The following is a 22,230-nucleotide window of genomic DNA, read 5'->3' as shown; positions in this document are numbered from 1 at the left end:
TCTCACATATAATATATGTATATATCTATAAAAAATATTCTAGAGCTTATACAGGAATTAAAATTTAGGAATATAATAAAATACAATAAAGTTGCAATAAAACAGAAATAAACAAATATTGTTAACTTGGGTAATATAAAATACGATAATTTTAAAGCTCATATTTTCATTGTACATTCATATTATTTATATTAAATTTATATTAAAGTATTTTTTTTTATTATTAGCAGTGATAACATTCATAAAAATAAATAACTTCCCCAATAAAGACACAGCAAACCCGATTTTTTCAAGCCTATTTATGTCTGCGGAAAACTTCATGGATTAAAATGATAGCGGATCAAATTCCACGCGGAAAATAATTTGTCAACTTGCTGTGCTGTGCTTTGAATTGCGTTCGCTTTTAATGCTGTCCATCAAATGTTATTAGTGGGCTATGACCGCAAATTGCAATTAAAATATATAAATCAAGTTTCGGTGGCTGAAATCGATTTCAGTGACATAATTGCTCGGTTGCCCACTGTGCTGCAGCTGCAGTTCAATGACTGGCTGACTGGCTGGCAGGCAGATGTTCTGGTCGTCTGCCCCTGTCATGCCCACCACACACAGTGGGGCGCAACAACGGTAATAGCACATGACACAAATGTCTAAATGTCTCCGCTGTCTATGAGGTGTGCGTGTGCTACTCTTATGCGAGCGATGTGTGTTTATGATGAATGTATTTATGTATATGTATGCATGGAGTGTTTATGTATGTGCCCAGCTCCCCCACAGCTTTTCCGCTTATTAATATTTCCCGGCACGTCTGCCGCTTCCACATTGGCATACTAAAATGCATGGGACCCGGGAACGTTCTGGGATTTGGTCTTTGGGTTGTGGTCGAAGCGACGTGGGACCAACAACTAATAACATAACAAATTGAAATGATTGCAGTTCAACAGAAAATCTTTTTTGCGAAATACTTAAATAGAATAATGAAGCAACTGCTGAAACTTCAGTCCCGCTGCCGGTCAACACACTCCAACCAAAGTAACAATAAAAAAAAACTACAAAAAGAAAAATGATAAAAACGAAAGTATCAAATTTGCATTACCTTGAAAAATATTCAAAACAAATTTAGGTCAAACTTTTAAGCTGCTATGACGACGCCGACACTCTTTGAAAACTTGTATAATTTTTCAATTAGAAACACTAAAGATGTATGTACATACATATGAACGACACGATATGTATGTATGAACACATATACTCGTACATATGTGATGTGTCTTTACGAATAGTTTCACATTGTCACGACCATCCGCTCATTTTGCTGAGTTCCATTGGAGAGTTTCTAAGAACGACGGTTCTTTTCTGAAAATCAGTGTAAAAGTGCTTGAAATTTCGCCTTTTTGGCTACACTGCAATTCTGATTATACTTACATTATACACACACATACATACATACATATTTCATTTTAATTTTTTTTGCTGTTCGTGATTGTTGTTGAAAGTTATAAAGAAACGGCGAGGGTTAAGTGTTTATTTCCTTTTTGTTTTATTAATTTTTAATTCGCATTCCCTTTCGTTTCAATCTTTATTTATTATTAATCCCATGTTTAAACTATGTATATATAATGTCATCATTTTCATCATTTATTTCAAATGATATTTACTAACGTCTCAACTATTTGCACATTATCGATCTTATTCCATTTATATTTTAATAACAATTCACTCAAATAGCTCGAATAGTGCCAATCTAATTACTTATATTGACATTTTGACAGTTTTTTGTGGATCATAAGTATCAGTATCATCATTTTGAATACATGCACATCTTTATCCTCTCACTTGCCATTCATTATCATTAATGTATCATTACCATTATCATTATCAACTCTTGAAATTAGAGAAAAATTCTAATTCACTCGGGTTGCATTTGTTTCTGTTTTCATTCTATTCTTTTATGTTTTGGTTTCGTTTACCATTTCATCATAATCGTCATCATCATCATCATTTATGTAATATCAACAATAAATTTTACTTAATATTAATGTGAAATTATTCTTAATATACAGCTACAATTTGCTCGCATTCGCTATGAAAAAATGAAATGATAAGAACCAAAAAAAAAAAGAACAAAACAAAGTTCGCATAACAAAAAAAAAAACAATAGTATCATTTCTAGCCGGAAGGGGCCCCGTTTTAACATCATCATCATACATACACAATAAAGTACATAAGTATTACCCAATTATCATGGTAAAATATAAGATTTTGATTTGAGCATTGGTGTTGTGGCACACCCAGCCAACTGGGGGCTGCAAAATATACATACAAGTACAAGTACAATACACAGTACACTTTTTCATTCTAGGTATTTAAGGTATAAGTAAGTACTACTTAGTTAATTTGGCCACTCGGCTGCGTTTGTCGTGGGTATTAGGTAGTTTAGTTCTTGTTTGTTTGGGTTAGGTTCTTTCTCTCTCTCTATCTTTCTCGACTCTTCTTTCATTTTGGGAATACATCTATGATTTGCTTGCACTCGAATGCTGCCTGCTTGTCATCGTATCAGCTGTAACGCTAACGCTCAGAACGGAGTAAAATTGATAGACCAGCTCACAAATATTGCATACATAAACATACATATAATCGCGTACTCGTCGTATATGTTCTCAACCATCTTGAAACCATAGAATTTATCATGTAGTTTTTCTTTTTTTTTGTTGTTACTGTGTGGGTAAAACTCCATAATTTTTTGTAACTATTGTGTGGAGAATGGATTGATGCTTGTGTTTGCATCTGATTTAAATAAGCTCCGGCTCAAATGGAATTAAATGGGGGGATTAAAGTGGGTTAATCGCTGTCTGCCACCAAATGTGCTGCATGATTACAAATTTAAATGTTTCGTTTTTAGTTTTTATTATTTTGTTTTCATTTTTTCGCGTCTCATTTATTATACTCCCGTTCTCTTTCTTTTTTTTTGTAAATTCTAATTATAAGAATTTAATGTGCTTCCATTCGCATTTGCCCAATATGTTGTTCGGTTTTGTGTTGGCGCTATTATGTTGGCCTAAAGTAAGAGTGTTCCACGTAGCATTAGGAATCCAACTGCAGGTTGCCCCAAGACATCTTGGCACTAACTTTACGTTGATCCATTTAAGTTTGATAAACTTACAAAATAGCTCGAGATACGCGAGTAGCAGATGAAGTTCAGATCTAGCTGCCTATTTACGACCTCGTCTGTTTGTTTTTGTTTTGTTTTTCTCGATTTAAAATATAAACAAATTGAATAATCATTCATATATTCGAATAAAATTTCTTTTGGGGAGGGGAAAAACGAGCGCATTTTCCACTCTGTAAAAGCAGGTGCCATTAGCAAACCTGTAAAAACTGATGAGCTGCTGCCACATACATATGGTATAGGGAATTCTCGTATGGTATTCATAGTTTCTACATGATTCCGTTTTTTGTCATTTCTCATAATTTCATTTGTTGTATACGTAATACATAGCATTAAAAACTTAAAGCTGCGACGCTATTTGGGTGGTTCTTTTTGCTCATTTTTTTTTTTTGTTAAGGTTTTTTTAAGGTTGTCTTTTTTTTAAGTTTTTCGTTCTTTTACTTTTTGGATTGTGGGTTCATTGATTTGGTTCACTAAAATTAGCTGTCTGTTGTTTGCTTATTGGCTGTGGGTTAAAAGGAAGCGCTCGCTATATTAATCTTATATAACTTGTCTGATTTTCAATGTATCCAACCTGAGTTTGAGTTGTTCAAAAATATATGTGTATATTTCATATATATACGTTTGTGTGTGTGAGTTGTGTGTGTGTGAATGTGTGCTGCGCTGTTCTGCTCACACTTGTGTGATTTTATTTATTTTCGATTACTAAATAGTGGTTCGTCATAAGGTATTTCATTAACCGTCTACCGCTCGTGTTTAATTTATTTCAATACTTTTATTTTTTATTCATCATTTATTGTTTGTCAGTTGTTGTTGCATGTGTGTGTGTGTGATTGGGTGTTAGTATGCGTGTGTATGTGTTTTGTGCTCACTCTATGTTCTTTTAATTTGCCATTGTTTAATTAAGTGTTCGTTTATTATGATAACGCTGTGGCAAATAAATTACGCTTATATTGTTTGATTGCATTTTTCCTTTTAAATTCTTAATTAAATTAATTCAACTTCAACAATTTTATTCGCTTTTGGTTTTGGTTTAGCTTTTGCATTTGCTTTGTGTATGTAAGTGTATTCTTTCCTTATTTTGCTTGTTTTTTATATATTTATTATGTATTTTCTTTATTGCATTTAAAACCGTGCACATTTTTGAGTTATATTCATTAAATCTTCATTTTCGTTTTTATTCATCTCTTTCCTTTATTATATTTTTTTCTTTTTTTTTTTTTTTTTTTTTTTTTTTGTTTTACTTTTAATGTGTATTTAATTGTTTTAATTTGTTTGAAACACTTGAAATTGCTCACATCATACTTTGTTTTATTCATCTTCCCCATGCTCTTGTTGCTGTTGTTACTTTGTTTGTGACTTGCTTTAATTTTGTTTTTGTTTTTGTTTTTAATCATGTTTTGTTCTATGTTAGTTAAATTTAATTACGTAGTTTCCTATAATTTACTAACTCGTTTGACGCTCGCTTTTCAAAAGACTTTCATGTTGCAACTAAACTTTCGTAAACATTTTACATTTTGAATTTATTTGCTGGAGTGCTTTGTTGTTGCTGCTGCTGTTCATTTTCCATTTAACTTAATCACTAACAAGTGTAGGATTTACATAAGCGTTTAATGCTGTCTGGCAAAAGAATACTAAATAAATGTCTAGATCAAACAATAAACATAAACAATAAAACAAACTGCTTGCGGCAGCTTACTGGAATGGCAAATACAATAATAATAATAATAGTTAACTTATACTAAAACAAAAAAACAATATTACCTTGAAATTCAATATTGAAAATTAACATTTTTGTCTTTGCGTTGCGACTGCAGTTCCCATAATACCCATTTCTATATATGTAGACGTGTGTGTGTCTTATTGTTGTGTGTGTTTTTTGAGGATGGCGCCAGGCGCCTACCAACTTCACTGTAGTAGTTGTATGTGTTGTATTTGTGCCTTGTTAATACTTTAATGGTGTGTGTGTGAGTGTGAGTCTGTGTGAGTATGTACTCAGTAGAGCGCCACATTGGACGCCTGTGTGTATGCATCCCACTCGCAATCGCAGCCATCGAGACAGTCGGGGCATTCCAGCTCACTGTCTTGTCAGTAGAGCCAGGACACCGGCACCCATTGTGGTGTGGTGTGTACACGCTCAATGGCCGTCTCCAGCGTGGCAATCGTCTCGCTAATATCGTTGTTCACAATGGTCAGGTCAAAGAAATGGCCATACAGTTGACGCAGCATATCCGATTCCTTGGCCAATCGCTCCAGGCTGCCATCGTACTGCCAAATGAAAAAGAACAAAACAAAAATGAAAATTCCTATTGAAAAAGAGTAAAGAGTATTTCTTTGCCCTTACGTCTGCAATGTTCTGGAGCGAGGGCGCCGCTATAAACACCACATAGGGCGTGAATTCAGCTGTCCGCAGTATTTTAAGTGCCTGCGGCTCCACATCTAGTATGGCCATTTTGCCCTCAGTGTGTATGCGTCGTATGGTGTCCAGCTTGGTGCCATACATGGCATCCTCGTGGGTACCTAAACCATGGTTAAAGCATGTTTAATAAGTGCGTTCTTTGGGTTGATTTTGAATGTCGTCTACTTACCGTATTCCAAATACTCATTGGCACCAATGTCGGCCATCATTTCGTCGTGTGAGACAAAGTAATAACTGCGTCCGTTCTCCTCCTCGGGCTTAGCAGGTCTCGTTGTATCTAAACATTTGATATTTTACTCTCAATCAATATACAACTCAAGTCTGCAGTTAACTTACGTGGTATGGGATAGGCATATTTATCGGGATACTTTGATATTAAAGTATTCTTTATATGCCGCCGACCAACGCCATGTGCACCAAGTAGCACCAAAGTCTTGCGCTGAAAATTCGGATCACCAACTAATAGAACGAGCATATTATTATTAATGGATCATATTTAAATAACGTATAAAAATATATACCTGGCACTTTGACAACCTCTTCGTATGTGACCACATCGAGCGTATCGAATATGGCATTATGTTTGGCCAAATATTTGTCCCGACACTGCTTCTTCTTTCGCCCGAATATGGAACAGTTCACTGTGGGTTATAGATTATACAATATTTTAAATCTATGTTGAATCAACTTTACAATTTCCAGACAAAAGTAGAAGTATTTTAAAACAGGCTTAGCATGCTCTCAATTCAAATGCAAAGATTTCACATAGCGAGTTGATTATCCATTGTTGTTTCTTTTTTGTATTTGTATCTTTTGTAGCATATGTATTTGTCAATTGTTTTGATTTCATTGTGATGATATAGCTCGACATGCACTGCGATGGGGTGATCTTGTTATAACTGATTAAGATGGATCTGATGTATGATTTGTTAATAGCATAATTTCGATAAGATGCCACTTGAAGCAATGCTTAAGAAATAAAAGCTTTTTCTACATGTCAAATCAAATTCTAGATAATACTGCATCTTGTTTTGGCCGCAAGACAGAAATAACTAAGTAGATACTAATAGCATTTAAGGGGAGGGTTAGTAAATCATTTGTGCGCTGGATGATTCGTTGCTTATCTACAGTAGATACGCTGGCAGAGTTCTATTTATGTTTTAAGTTAAGGAAATCATAATAAATAAATATTTAAATAATTTGATTAGCATCGTTATTTTATGAATGAAACTCTGCAAGTGCATTTTTAATCCCGGTAAACCGAGCATTAAATTTTAGCTCTTATTGTTAATGGACTGACTTGTGATAATATTTCATAGGGGGGTTTTTTTTGAGGGGAAGTGGAAGTGCCTTTTAAATGAGCGTTTGCTACGTTTGGTGATGATAGAAATTGAAGTAAACACAGAACTCAAGAAGAAACGTTTAAAAGTTCACTTGCTGTCAAGTATTTTTTCTATTTTTTTTAATTTATTCTTTTTTGTTTATTTATTGTTATTGTGGGTCTTAGGAGTATTAGCTACCTGCGGATCCATCACACCCATCTGCGTGAGCGGAACATCCAGCACCCGGTTCTCCTGCATTACATTGTTTGTACATACATACATTTACATATATATAGTAATATACATATGTGTGATTGGCGAATTCACGATATTGATTTAAATATATATTTTTATTTTCATTTTCGAAGTGTATATACGTGTCTGTGTTTATGTGTTTTTCTATGTGTGTGTGTGTAACACAGTTTTCTAAGTATTTTGACGAAATTTTGGGGAAATTTTGTAACTACTTTTTGTTGGCATGCGTTTTTCTGAGTGTACTATATGTCAATGTATGTATGTATGTATGAATGTGTGAATTTGTGAATTTGTGGGTGTGAAATGTAAACGTGAGTGTGGAAACATGTTTAGCTAGTCTTGCTCTGGGCATTGCCAACGGGCAGACAAAGTGAAAGTTACGAAAAGGAGCTGCTCGCTCATGATGTATGTAGATTAGTGTTATGTGTGTGTGTGAGTGTTCTTGTTTTAACTACGAATTCATCACACACTTTCCAATATAATAGAATTATATAAAGCATACGATTATAGTTTTTGCATCCAATTACACATATAAATAGCACACATAAGTAGTAGTTTAGTTGTTTACATGTTCATCATTTCTTTTCTTTTATGTATTTTAGTATGTGGAGAATTTACCAAGTGATCAAGTTCAGTTCGCAATCAACTTACCTTGCTCCTGCTTGGTCTTGTCAACAGTCTGACAGGCAATGCGCCACTCCTGCAGTTCCGGTGATGGTATCAGACCCGCCGAACCGCCCACCGTATCAATTCTCGCCTGCCACCAGTGATGATCGTCCTTGCTAATGATCTAATGACCCAAATGAGCAGGAAGACACAGACCGCAGTCATTAGTTGACATTGTTGTTGTTGTCGAAGAGAGAGTTTTAGTTCGCTAATGTTCTTCCTACCTGCAGAATGTCGCCGACTTGGAATGCAATGCCTGCCTGGGCGCAGGGTATAAGCTCATCATCCAGTGGATTATAATCGAATTGTGCACGAACAAAAATCTGAACAAGAGAAACCAAAAAATAGAAGACGCAAAGAAGCAAAACGTTATCGAAAAAACCTTTTAGTTGCTGACATTGCATTTGCGCTGCGCGCCTAATGCGATTGCTGCCGTTGCTTCGTTTCAATGGCCACGCCCACTTTGTGGCAGCAACAGTAGCAGCATTTTTTTGCATTTATTTGTTCAAACATTTTCATTTGCCTGGCTGGAACAACCAAAACCCATTTTGATTACTCGCTCTCGCATTGTTGGCCAGCCAGGCGCACATATTAATTAAACAAATTCTTGGCAATTTAATGAATTCTAATGAGCGAAGCCGAAATGAAAATGGATATGCAGACACGTATGTGTGTGTGAGTCTGTATACCATTATATAATGGCTGCAACTGTGTGTGTTATGTCAAATTATGATACATGTGTGTGTGTGGTTTAGTTGAGAATGTGATACTTACAAGCACTGGAGCGGGTCTTATCCTGAAAAGCTGCATGTGGCATGTATGCATTTTTGGGAGGAAAGGAGGATTGAGGTGAGTTTGAAGACATGTTAATGTTAATGAGCAAACAACATAATTACATAATAATGCATTTTGAGCTACAGTCGGTTAAACAATGAACCAACTATTCACTCGCATGGTTAGTGTGCTTTATGAATACATCTTTTATTTACTCAAGTTACAACCCGATTACCAATTACGAATTCTCTCAGAGTTATTTCAAATTTCATTGTTCGCTTGAATAAATAAATTCATTTCGTAGGAGTGAACACAATTGGCTATCAATTTATAGCAATGAACCCAATTAGTTGCTCATCAATTTATGCTGTATTGAAGTGCCTAACTAATAAAAAACAAGAAACTATTTTTTACATATTTTTAAATATCGTTTTCTCTCTTTATTTCAATTGCATATAGCAATAGAAAATAAGCTGCCTCTTAATACAAAATGAAAAAAATATTTTTATATACATTTTTTGAAAGCTAGTTTTCTCTCTTCTTTTTAATTGTATACTTAATAAAAAGAAAATAAGTTGCCTTTTTAGCTTCTGCGTTTTAAATTCGATTGATTATCAATTTATGCTGCATTGAATTGTTTCATTAAAGTATTTTTCTAGATGAATACAAAATAACAACAATTTTACATATTTGTTGAGTTTTGTTTTCTTTCTTATTTTTTCATTGAATAATTAAATAGAAAATAAGTTGCCATTTAGCAAATTAATAATTAAACTTAATTGTTACAAAGCAACACATATTTATAGTTAAAATTTTCTTTTTGTATCTATGGCATTTTTAATCAACAGAAAATAAGTTGTAGCTTCATAAACTAAAGCAGCATAAAGCACAAACAATCACAAACTTAATAGCTTCTTTGCTTAATCTACAAAGTTACTAAACGAAAAATGTTGTTGGCAGATTTGCAAACTTCAATACAGCAATAATTGATGTACGCTATCTGTGTTCACGTTGGAGTGCATTTTATCAAGTATACAACATGCAGAATGAATCGCATTGAAAATTCTATCGTTTGCCATAATGGAAAAATGCAAAGGGGGGAGAGAAACTTAAATAAGAGTCTAGGCGGAAGTAATATGCAATACACCCGGGGAATTTCAGAATTCAGAAGCTTACCTCACAGGGTGGCGGTGCGCTGCGGTATGAAGGAACTATTTTAAAGGTAACGGAACCGCGTGCCTCGCGCTGCAATGGAAAAATAATGAAATACGAAATTGAAAAATACCAAGCGAAGCATATGGCGAGAGAGAGAGAGGGAAACTTACCAGCATTCGTTGCAATTGACCGACAGACTGATGCTGCACCGGCTGCCCATTGATTTCCCGTATCTCATCGCCCACGTGCAACGTGGCCTGTCTGTGTATCATGCCGCCGTGCATGATACGCGCCACAATGCAGCGTCCGTCTTCGGTCATTTTAAGCGTGATGCCCTGCAACACAAGAAGAGAGAAATAACAAATAGTTATGGAGAGCTAACTTTTAGTAATTGACAAGTTTGACAACGTACCATCGGCTCGTCGGTGTTTTTCTGGAACTGCACGAGACGCACACGTGTCACATGCTGCAGCTCACCGCCCTCGACGTTGTCCAGCTCATCACCATTGAGATAGGGCACCATTGGCGGCGGTGTGACGCGCAGAGCTTCCTCGCCATAGACATCCCGAGCAACGACATCGTGTGTGTGTGCAGCAGCGCCTGTCAAAGGGCACACACAAACACAAACACACACAATACATAAATGCAAACAAGAGTAGAAAGATGAAACAAGAAAGAAAGAAAGATGGAAGGTTGGTTAGTTAGGCTTTATGGCTCAGGCCTAATGGTGGGGGCGCAGCATCTACCGCACTCTAAATTATGGCCGGCAATTAAGCTGCCAGTTATTATAAGGCTAAAAGCCGTTCCAAAGCCACTTTCTGTGGAAATTAAATTTCCGATTTGCTATGCCTGCCTCATATATCATACTCGTAACCCAACACACACACACACACACTATGACAGACATTGAGGAGGCGCCTCCCACAAAGACACAGGGTTCAAGCCTAAAGCACATTTCCCCCCGCCCTTACAACTTGTTTACAACATTAACTGGCAACATTTGTTGCACAGCCCAAAAGGCACAAAAAAAGCACAGTTCAAAGACTGAAGAGTGAGAGAGAGGGGAACGTAGCAAACCGCCCATTCTGGAAATGCCGTTAACGGCAATGGCGATGGCGATGGCGACGTCGACGGCACGCACATGAACCTCATAACCCAGAGCCGCTCTTTCGATCCCTCCTTCCTTCCCCTCTCTCTCGTTTCAGCAACCAGCAAAAAATCACAAAAATTTATTACGACCTCTCAAGTGCAGCAGCAGCAGCTTCAGAGTCGAGAGTCGTCGGCGTCGGCGTTGAAGTCGTCGACGCTTGGCTTTAGCTATGAGAAAGGGCAACGGCAACAACAGTCACAACAGCAAAAACAACTTGGCTTGGCTTTATACAATTTCGTTTTTAATAAATTATGTTTAATAACACTTTGAATATGCTGCGAAATTAATTTGTGCGGCGCCTCGACAAACCGCAAGACAGGCAGAGGCAGAGGGAGGCAGTCAGGATACCGCATACAGAGCAGAATGCGTAATACACACGCACACACACACACCGCACCACCGCACCGCACACTCTCTCACACACACACATACAAACGTACGCAACGCCTACGCATAGTAGATGCTTCCTACGATGGTTAATGCCATAAAAAAGGATTTTACTGCGTGCCCATGCTGTGTCACTTGTGGCCGATGTCGCACGCACGCCGCACACCTAAACACACACACACACATTGTACACTCCTCTCACACACACCACACACACACACACACACAGATCTCCGCTTTCAGATACATACATATGCTAAGTATAGCTAGGCCATGTCAGCAGCTTTTGTTGGTTGGGTCTCCATAAAAAACGCAATTTTCAACGTTGATGATTACTCAATGCCACAAACACACACACACACACTCGTCGCAGTGTGTGTGTGGCACGTAGTATCAGCAGCAACGGCACTTGCCATCTCGCTTGCACAGTGAATGTTGCGTTGCACGTTTCATTTCCGCCACAGACGCCACTGACGCCGCCTCAAAGCATTACAAAAAGCGAACGTAGTTGCCTTTTAGTTGGTCTGTCACTAGTTGTTGCTCTCGTATTTGCTGACAGCCAGGCAAATGGACAGAGGCACACAAAGGGGCATGGGGGACGAGGCAGGCAGCACTTCTTTTTTGCTGTTGCTCTCGTTTAGGCGCAGCTTAAAAGTAAATTGGCTTTTTCATGTCGCTCTCTCTCTCTCTTTCTGTGTCTCAAAGTTTTTCCTTTCTTTTTTTTTTGGAGGGCCTAAGCTAAGCTGATTTCATTCACTGTCACTGTCACAACCAAATTCACATTCACATTCGCAATTCACATTCACAATCGCAGTCACTTTGTGCACACTTCGACTAAATATCCGCAATGCTGTGTGCATAAATATTTCATAATGCTTTTAACATACTCTGTGTGTGTGTGTGTGTGCGATTTGTTAGCAGCCCACAAAAAAAGTAAATCAAAATGTCTATTTATTTGGCATGTGGTCAACAGCAAATTTTACTGCAATCGCTTTACACACATTGATTATATTTGCGGACTGGTTGAGCTAACTGGATGTCTGACTAATCGATAATCCACAACATGAAGTACATTATACAGCAATATATTTCCTTCTGTCAGACACGAAATTGGATTTGTAAGCAGATCTCATTCGTTTGTGAAATCTTAGACAAATCGAATATATGAAGCTGTGAATTGCTTTAAATTAAAATTGAAATATATTTGAATATCTTCGAATGTATTGTGTTACTCAGTTTTATGAGGTTATTGCTCTTGGGACAGAGCACAACAATAATTAAATTCATCTGTCAGCTTAACACTTTCGAAAGCATGTGTCAAGATTGCGCTTAAAACACTTCAATGTGCCATGTGTGAAAAGGGTCTAATAAAGTGAAGATAATTTATATAGAAAGACTAAAAATCGACCACACATCAACTCGATTCAAGCCGCCTGTCAATTCTGTTTCCCTTGGACTGTCGATTGGTATGTTAAAAGTAATCCTGGTCAGGATAAAACTTGATTTGCAGTAAACACAGCAATTTATCGATTTGGCATTTGCACGGCTTTTGACGCCATTATGAAATATCGCGTATATAGAATGTTAAATAAAAAGCAGTAATGTAAAACAAATCGGATTACCGATTACGGACCACGAGTTAATTACAATAAAAAGCGAATCACCCACACAGCACTTATCGTTAAGCTCATGGCATATTTTCGCTGCATAATTTGCAGAACAACAATTGCTGTTGCATAATAAATTGAGGTGTGAAAATCGTCAGTCAACTCTATTTTTTATTGTGCATAGAAATGCCGTGAATATTCGTTATTCAATTTATCATAGATTTCCCATAGCAACAGAAACAACCGACTCTCGACTCGACTCAGTTCGGCTCGTCTGCTTGTCAAACTTCTCTATCCAATTATCAAAAACTTTCAGCAACTCGAAGAAGTGAACCCGCCCAGCATTTTGCCCACCCACCGCAGCACAAATTCGACTAAATAAATGGCTAATACAATTTCCGAAAACGAAATTATGTACTTGGAATAAAATTTGCTGAACTTGGCAACTATTTAAATATGGCAGCAGGCAGGCTCGACAAACATTCGCAAAGGGAGGCGAGCCAAATGGCAGTTTGGCGTTGACTGTTTTGTTGGTGTTGCTGTTGGCGTTGCTGCTGCCAGTTGGTTGGTTGCTACTCGGTTAGCTGTGCAGTCGCCGGAAGTAAGCGGTAAACAACGTAATCTGATTTCAGTTAAAGCACGCCTCCGCCTCCGACATGCAAACACGCCCATTGACCAAGCGACAGGCCATAGTTAACACCAAGTTGTTGGGCCAATAAAACGGTAAATTTAATAAACGCTTGACAGGCGAAAAGTTGAGCAGTTAAGTTTAATGCCTCATTAGTCGTCGCAAGCTCTCCCTCTACCTCTTCCACTTCCTCTTTTATTTCCATTTCCTCATTCCATTTTCTCCATTTCGCTGACTGTCGCTCTCTCTCTCTCTCTCTCTGCACCCGCCTCGCAATCTCGATTCAATGTCCCGAGCCTGTGACATTGATAGCCAACCTCGATGTCAGCAGCAAAGTTTCTGGCCAAGCAAATGATGCCACACAGTAACCACACGAATACACACACACACACCCTTGCACACACGCAAAGCCAATACAAACATGTACTGTTGGTACGTGTGGCTGGCCCGCAGCTGACTTTGATTTCCATGATTAATACTTAAGTGCTTGTTAAAGTTTTGCCAACACACACTCGGCCAACAGCTGACGCCCCTCGCTTTCCCCACACCTCTCTCATCTCTCAATCTGTGTTGTTGCCCCAGCTCAAAATATGCAGATGTTAGTTTAGCCTTTGCCCGTCGTCTGATCCTGTGCTTTCAGCACGCCTCCCATATTTCCACTCTTTGTTTGCCACTCTCTCTCAATGTGGGTGCCTGTGTGTGTTTACTCTGCTGAGGCAGCAACAAAATGCAAAACAAGCCTTAAGACACTGCCGAACAGTGTTGGCCAATTTGTTTGCTCACAAGTCAGAGCAGACCAAACAATTTGTCCAAAAATAGCCAACATTTTCAACACTTTCTGCCACAACAATAGAGTGCAGACAGCCAGCAAAAGAAAATGTGGTAATGCCAGAGATAAGTGAAGTTGGCTTAGCCGCAAGCAATGCACAAAGCATTGCGTATACTTAATGCGAACAAATTTTCAATTTTGTAAATTTAATAGTTTGCAAGGTAAAATTGAGCATTTAGCAGTAAAATAACTATAGCTTGGGGGAATTTGAATATACTTAACCAAACATGAACAACAACATTAAATTTTGAGCTGATTCTTCTCAAATTTAACAGATTGTAAGTTACAATTAATACTTTAATATTTGTGATATGTAAATGTTTCACTAATTTATTCACCATTTGCAATCAATGAACAACCAACCAACCAAACAATGCAAAATTTGCTTATACCTAACTAAACATTACTTATACGTAAAGCAAACAAATATTTTGTAGACTCTTTGTTACAAATTTAACGGATTGTAAATTTCATTTAAGATATTAATAATTCTGATAATTCATCCACAAATTGCAATCAAGCAATGCACAAACTGCGTATGGTGAATCAAACAATACGTATACTTAATATAGATGACGCTTCATAATTTAACTATTTTCACGTAAAATTCAGACTTGTGTTTTGCTGTTACAAAACTCTGTCACTAATTCCTTCCACAATTCCAATCAATTAATGCGACAAAGCGCTTCCTAAACAATGCAAAAGTTGCGTATACTCCTACACAAATATTACGTATACGTTTCTGCTTGCTGGCATGTTTGCTGATAAATAAATAATGCAACTAATGCACTTAGCAAATTGCAATATTAATAGCATCGATTTTCTAGCCAGTAAACAGCCAAATGTTCAGCGCTGTTCGCTGCATGGCCAAGATTGTTGGCAGTTATGGCCTGTCAACCAAACAACGGACAACCAAGCGGCGAGCCCTTTTATCAGTTTTGCGCTAAGCCAGCCCAGCCCAGTCAGCGAGCCAGCGAATGAATAAACGAACGAGCAGAGCAACCCACAAAGCCCACACCGACCACATGAACCTTATTTGTTGGTTTTAATAATTACACAGCAGCAGCAGCAGGAGCAGCAACATAGTGGCAACAACAACGACAACAGTAACATGAGCAAAGACAGCCGTGCTGCAATATCGCAGCTCTTTAATATGCCAGGCCACACTTCAATTACACACGTACGTAATGGCACTGTGAGAACTGCGCTGCGAGCTGGGACTGGCCACAGAGAGTGCCATCAGCAGCAGCAGCAGCAGTAAGATGAGGAGGACGAGAAGGAGGAGGAGGAGACAGAAGAGACGGATGTGTAGCAGGCTCTGCAGCAGACATCAAGCTCCATTAGGGACAACTACTGCCGCCCGGGTAGACGTTGACAGCTGAATCATCTGGATTAATGCCGAATTTTAATTAGTACAACGTGCTGGCAACGAACGTAGCCAGGCAGGCAGGCAGCCAGCCAAACAGGCATCGTGTCAGTTAATCTTATGGCCTGGGCCTCACGTTCACGTTTACGTTTCGACTGGCTTTCCGCTGTGTTCTTCCCCTCCACCCCAATAGCAGCTTTTCTTCTCTCATGTTCTCATAGTTTTGACACTTGGCGCCTTATCAGCGTTCTTGCAGCAACCGAGGAGAGGCTTAAAAACGCAACCAGGCGCAAGATTTGTCAAAACCACAGCCAACATACAAACAGACAGACAGACACACAGTCAGACAGACGGATGGAGAGACAGTCAGACAGTCTGGGCAGACGGACTGACATGCATGGTTTAAGCGCACCTCCCACATGGACTAATGAGCACGCATCATATGCATGATTAATTTGTGGAATGAAATATTCTTCCAGGTTGTTTTGCGCCTGAGCAGGCGCCTGTCAAGCTGTCAGTTTGTGCTCAGTCCTTCTGCTGCTGCTGCTGTCGCTGTTGGTGTAGCTGTTGCTTTTACTGCTGCTGTCATGTCTGCTTCTGACGTCTGATAAGCTGGCAAGGCAAAGAAAAACATACAAACAACAAAAACAAAAGCAAGAGCAAGCGCAAAATACAAAATGAAATATACACGAAAAATATCAAAAACTCTTACGAATAAAGTTTTCCACTCAGTTTTCGATGGGTGGGTGAAAACTTATTGTTGTTAAACAAGTTGAACGATATCACTTCCGTTTTTTTCTTCTGCTTGATGGTGGTTTGTTGCTTGGCTGACAACCACCGAGACACAGTCTTACAGTTAACATTGGACTCCATACACAACATTCACCGTACGACTATGTCACGGTAATTGAGCGTCGTTGCTGTCCTAATGCCCAGGCCGTATCCTTTTCAGAGAGACGCACACTAACAACGACTTAGTTAGTGCTCATTTCAGTGTCATAACATTGCCTCCGGGTATCTCATGCATCATCCATCGCGTCGACGTCGACGTCGTTCATCGTTGCTGCCACCTGCATACACACAGACGCACACATACACATATTGATTGACACTGGTAATATGTTGAGTTTGCCTTATCAGTTGAACAATGCCTCGGCGCCGTGCCGTTGTCGTTGTCATCTGTTGTATCCTGTTCACCGAATAGCGACTACTGAATTCCGTACACCAAATACCAAATATACCGAATACCCGAATACCGTGTGGCACAAACTCATCTATCTTGTCCCGTTTCCCGTCTGACAACCCAAGCTCTGCCCTTGTCCCCTTCCCTCAACGAGCTGTCAGGCGCAAATCATTCAATTTTGATGCTCGACATGGACCCAAACCATCAAAAAAGGAGCAAAAAAAAACTAAAAATTTTGCAAACAATGGCAAAAAGGCAGAATTTGTGCCTGGTTGCTGCGCTGCGCTGTGCTGTGCTGTCTGTGGCGGTGGTTGTTGTGGTTGCTTGCAAATCAGCTTATTATTTCTGGCAAACAAACCGCACTCTCTCACACACACACACACACATACAGCAGCCACAAATTTCCGTTGTGTGCGTGTCCGTGTGTGTGTGTATATATGTGTGCATTATGCACTTATCAGAGCCATCTATCTGCGGTGCGTCAACTGCTTCCTGTTGCTCAATAGACAAGGCGAGGGGCATAGATACTACGTGTGTGTGTATATAGAATCAAGGCAAGGCAAGACCACAAAAACACATACCACGCACTCGGCTGCTACCCTTCTATCTCCCTTACACAGACACTTTCACCTACTTAAGTCGCCATTTTCATGCGGCGCCTGTTGGGTAGGCAACACTTTTTACACATTGCTTTAATGCTAGCAACATTTTCAGATTTTCTTTTATATATATATTATATTATTATTATATCACACACTCAACACTTTTGGCGCATTGTGTGTGCGGCTTTGTTGCATTTGATATATGTACGTGTGTGTGTGTGTGTGTGTATGTAAAGATATACAGAAGTAGCAAGTGTGTTCGTGTGTGTTTCGCATTCATTCAATTTCAACTGGAGAAACAACGCATCGGCACAAAGGACCATAACTCAGTTTTGTAACAAGTAAACTAATTATTTCTTGACTTTGTTTTTTTTTTGCTTCTCTCTTCTCATCTTCGTTTTTTTTGTCAGTGGTTGGCAGTTGTTTTTGTTGTTGTTGTTGTTTTGTGCTTGTTTGCTTGCCTTGAAAAGCATGTGCGAATGTGTAAGCAATTCTATGTGTGTTTTTTCTCACTCTCCACACACTGCAAGTTTGTATATATGTATGTATGTGTGCGTGTGTTCGTGTGCTCTGCTAAATTGCAAAATAATGTACACACTTGGCGTTGTAATCGCCATTGTTGTTAGATGTTGTTAGAACTGCCTCTAACTGCTTGTTCATGCCATTGTGCTTGTTCATCATCATCAACAGCAACAGCAGCAACGTGCAAAGAGTGTGTGTATGTTGTACTAGTCGGGGAAAGTGTGTGTACACACATCTACATGTTGTATGTGTTATGTACATAGAGAGAGAAAGATGGGCTAGTGAAGAAGGCAAGTGCTTATGCTTGTGTCTTTTGCCTTGCTTGCGCAATTAACGCATTCACAAATGAAGAGTGTCAAGGCAAGCAGCCAGTCTGTCATTCGCTCCGTTTGTCATTTAGGCAGTTTGCTTTTCTTTTGAGGCCATGTCAAGCCAATAATGAAGCATCCCAAAACACGCCACACCAGCTTAACACACTCATATACACACACACACTTACTGCAAAGCATTAGCTAGAAGTTTCTCCAAAAAACTTTTCGAGCTAGTTAAAAAGGATGACAGTTTTTTTTTTACTTTTCCTTAGCGCTCAAAAGGAATATTGCATTGGGCCAAGTGCATTTAAAAGAGGCTTAGGGACTGATTATAATTTGCAAAGCACCCATTAAAAAGTTGGCAAAGAACAAACTACCTGAAAGTCAGTCCAAGCTTGGACTTAAAAACTTGTTGTAAATGCTCGGCAAAACATTTTACCAACGACATTTCACTCTTAAAATTCTGTCTTTAAATTAAAACGTAATTCTTGTATTTCATGCCTGAGATAGAATAATATTTTTACTCGTAGTTGTTTCAATCATAATAGAAATATACACAAAAATAACGAAAATTCCAATATTAAGATAACAAATGCGAGTGTGTGAATTAAATTGCATCTAGATTGTGAATAAGATACTGAAATTTGTTATATGTATTTTTAATACCAGTGCAGAACACATTTGCAAACATGATACGATTTTGCCTTTTAAGTAAATGAATTTCTAATTTTCGATAACAAAAACACTGTGTGAATTGTATCGTAAGCATCGTCAACGTGCAGCAATTTCATTACTTGTGAATTGATCACATCAACGTGGCATTAAAACTTGGGCAATCTTCTGCTTTGGATGTGCCATAAAAAAGCTGACATCGTTAGCTTTAAAACCAAATTCTGTTTTTCAGGGGGGAGGGATGAGCGACCACACCTTTTGCTAGTTCGCTGACATATTCAGGCAGGATGATCTGGCTAAAAAAAAATGAAAAGAAGAAGGCCAAGCCAAGAGCGCCTTCAAATTAACTCCCCGACTGCTGCTGTCAAGACGCCATAACGAGCCTATTTTGCAATGCTGCCCCAGAGTCTAGGGGCCCTCAAACATTACGGGGCAGCTGCCCTGCTCTTGCCACTTGCAAAAACCTCCTCCAGTCTTGTGTAATATTTATGTAAATTCGGCCCCGACTGGCGTAAAAATTGAAAGGCGTAATGGTTTGTTGCGCTGCCTACTTTGCATATGACGCCCTCGTTGCCCTTTGCTGCGGCATTCAGCAGCGGCGTGTCTGTATTGTGTGTGTGCATTTGGAAATTGTTCATTAAACAAACATATATATATATATAGTATAAATGTGTACAGTATACAGTATACAAATGACATCAGGCATATTAGGCGCTATAATCGAGTGGAAGAGAATTATTTTGTGTGAACTAATTGCATTAGTGACATTCAATTTGACGCCAGGGCAAAAGTAGAAACAGCGCTAAACGGCAATTGTCACAGAGCACACAAAGAGAGAGAACCAACGATAGCGTAAGAGTGAGAGAGAGAGAGAGAGCGAGAGAGAGTGGGAACCACACTTCTGATAAACCTCAATGCCGTAGAGCTAATGCTACTCGTATTTTATTTTAGTTTCTGTTACAGTTTTTCCCCTTCCATCCATCCATCGACTGTTTATTTTGTGCTCTACGCTTTGTGCTGCCTACTTTCAGGCGCAGTCAAGCAAAACCCGTGCCTGAATCTGATTTGGGATACGGTTTTCCTGACCCAAAACCCAAACTCGGAACCAACATCATCATCATCATCATCACCATCACCATCGAAGAGGGCGCCCCGCTTGGGCAATCATGTGAATCGAGCTCCTTATAATTTGCACAACTATGCGAGTCACTAAATTTACGCGACGTGGCGTGTGTTTCATATTACAGCTGCAAGTCGAAAACGAAAAGTCACTTATGTTTAGTTCTCTCACTCTCTCGAGCGGAGTACAATTGGTTTTGTGAAAAGAAAATGCTGATAAGCTGCATGGATCATAAAACCTGCTGCACAGTTATTGATTTCCAAAAGGATTTCCGTTTAAATTTTTGTGATTTTCGAATTAAATCAAAAAACAAACATAGAAAATAGAAGATAAGTTTTGAGCTCCATTGTTTGCTAACCCATCAAGCAACCCTCCCAGCACCAAAAAGGACACACATGTGAAGTGGAATGAGTGTGTGTGTGTTTGTCACTTTGAAATAATCTTACATGTCGTTGACACATTTTTGCCTGATGCCAAAATGTGTTGGGCACTTGGTTTCCGGTCGGTTTTTGCTTACCTGCAAACGTGGCCAAGTGATCCAAAGAGTATGGGAGATTGGCATAGAGGAAGAGAGAATAGAAGAGAATGCGTAAATGTTAGTTAAGTAGTTGAATAAACACATGCGATACACATGGCGTATACATTTACATAAGTAAATACATATGTATGTATACATATGTTATTATATATTTATAGTATGTACAATATGCATTTAGCTCTAACTAAAGCAAATTCAAATACGAAATGAAACTCAAAGGCGCAAAACATTTTGTGGCAAGCTGTTTCTGCTTTTTGTTTTTAAGTCAATGCAATTAGTTAACGGATTTTAGAAAGAGACACACACATACGAAAAGTATATACAATATTAATTAAATCGGTCCCCCCACGTTTTTCAGTTTTTCTGTTTTTCAGTTGCGGTCAGTCGGTTGTTGTTTTCCTGTGTGTTTACTTTTGGGTCTCACCTGATGTCCGGAGCATATGGAACCGTTGGGCACACGCACACGAAATGGACTATGCACGGGGCAGGAGGTGCGCGGTCCCCAGCGCGACGAGGCCGCCTGCTGCAGGGACAGCGCTGAGCTACAGGGATTGAAGAGCGCCGGTGGCGGGGGGGCAGGGCGGCGCTGACATGCTGAGTGAACTGAGGCCGCTCATGCTGCGACAATGTCCACCGGTTAGCATGGCAACATCAGCAGCCGAGCATTGATTGATCGGTATGCCTTGGCCGCTGCTGCCGACACCGCTGCCGCTCATGCCGCTGCTGCCACTGCTGCCGCCGCCACCGCCGCCGCCACTGCCGCTGCCGCCCAAGAGAGACATGTGGGAGCCAACACAGCCACCGGACATCAACGATTGTGATGTTAGCCCATGATGCTGGCACATGCCGACGACGCCGCCCGATCCTGGTGTCACGCCCGCTCCAGACCATTGACTGCTTGACAATCCAGCTCCACCTCCAGCTCCAGTTCCAGTTGCTCCTCCAGCTCCTCCTCCGGTTGCTGCTGCTGCAGCCTGTGTATCACCGCCTCCGCCGCCGCCACAGTAGTGATCCACGGTAAAACTGTCTTGGCTACCAGAGCATTGTAAGCGATGCGGTGGCGGTGGCGAGGATTGGCGTGAATAAATGTTGTTTGCTGTTCCGTGGGTAGCCTCCTGATATGCTGCTGCTCTTAATCTTGTTGTGTTGCTCTTCTTCTTGTTGTTCTTGTTGTTGTTGCTGCCACTTCTTGTTGTAGTTCGAGTTGTTTTAGTTGTTGTGTTTGTTTCTGCTGCTTTTGTGGCATCTCCTGTCTCCTGTCTGTAGCTTTAAATCACAGCCTTGTCTAACAACAATTTAACTAACAACAACTATTGGAGTGTGTATATATATGTAAGTGTGTGTGTGTGTGTGTGTTTGGGTGTGTTTCCTGTCTATGGATACGCCTTAAGATTACAACAACAATTGAAGCCAGTCTGCATTTTCCCGTTGCTGTTGCTGCTGCTGCTGCTGCTTTCGCATTTAAATTCTGTTGCTATCACTGCACACGCACAAATATAAGTACATGTGAATATATACGTATATACTATATATACTATATAGTATAGTATATGCGGGG

The 22,230-nt window shown here is 39.4% G+C and overlaps 1 protein-coding gene across 1 annotated transcript; it reads right to left on the bottom strand.

The window, feature by feature from the left end:
- Positions 1-2,949: 2,949 nt before the first annotated feature.
- Positions 2,950-22,226, bottom strand: LOC133839280 (peripheral plasma membrane protein CASK-like). Its single transcript, XM_062270706.1, is given in 14 exon segments — positions 2,950-5,434; positions 5,511-5,686; positions 5,755-5,862; positions 5,922-6,044; positions 6,107-6,226; positions 7,106-7,159; positions 7,814-7,952; positions 8,053-8,151; positions 8,603-8,632; positions 9,779-9,847; positions 9,928-10,092; positions 10,170-10,357; positions 21,084-21,261; positions 21,263-22,226. Coding segments are annotated over 14 exon segments (1,884 nt in total). The 5' UTR covers positions 21,518-22,226; the 3' UTR covers positions 2,950-5,254.
- Positions 22,227-22,230: the final 4 nt, after the last annotated feature.

Source organism: Drosophila sulfurigaster, chromosome 2R (assembly GCF_023558435.1).
Source record: "Drosophila sulfurigaster albostrigata strain 15112-1811.04 chromosome 2R, ASM2355843v2, whole genome shotgun sequence".
Lineage (NCBI taxonomy): Eukaryota > Metazoa > Arthropoda > Insecta > Diptera > Drosophilidae > Drosophila > Drosophila sulfurigaster.
The sequence above is the reverse complement of the archived record's forward strand: the minus strand, read 5'-3'. Positions and strand labels throughout refer to the sequence as shown.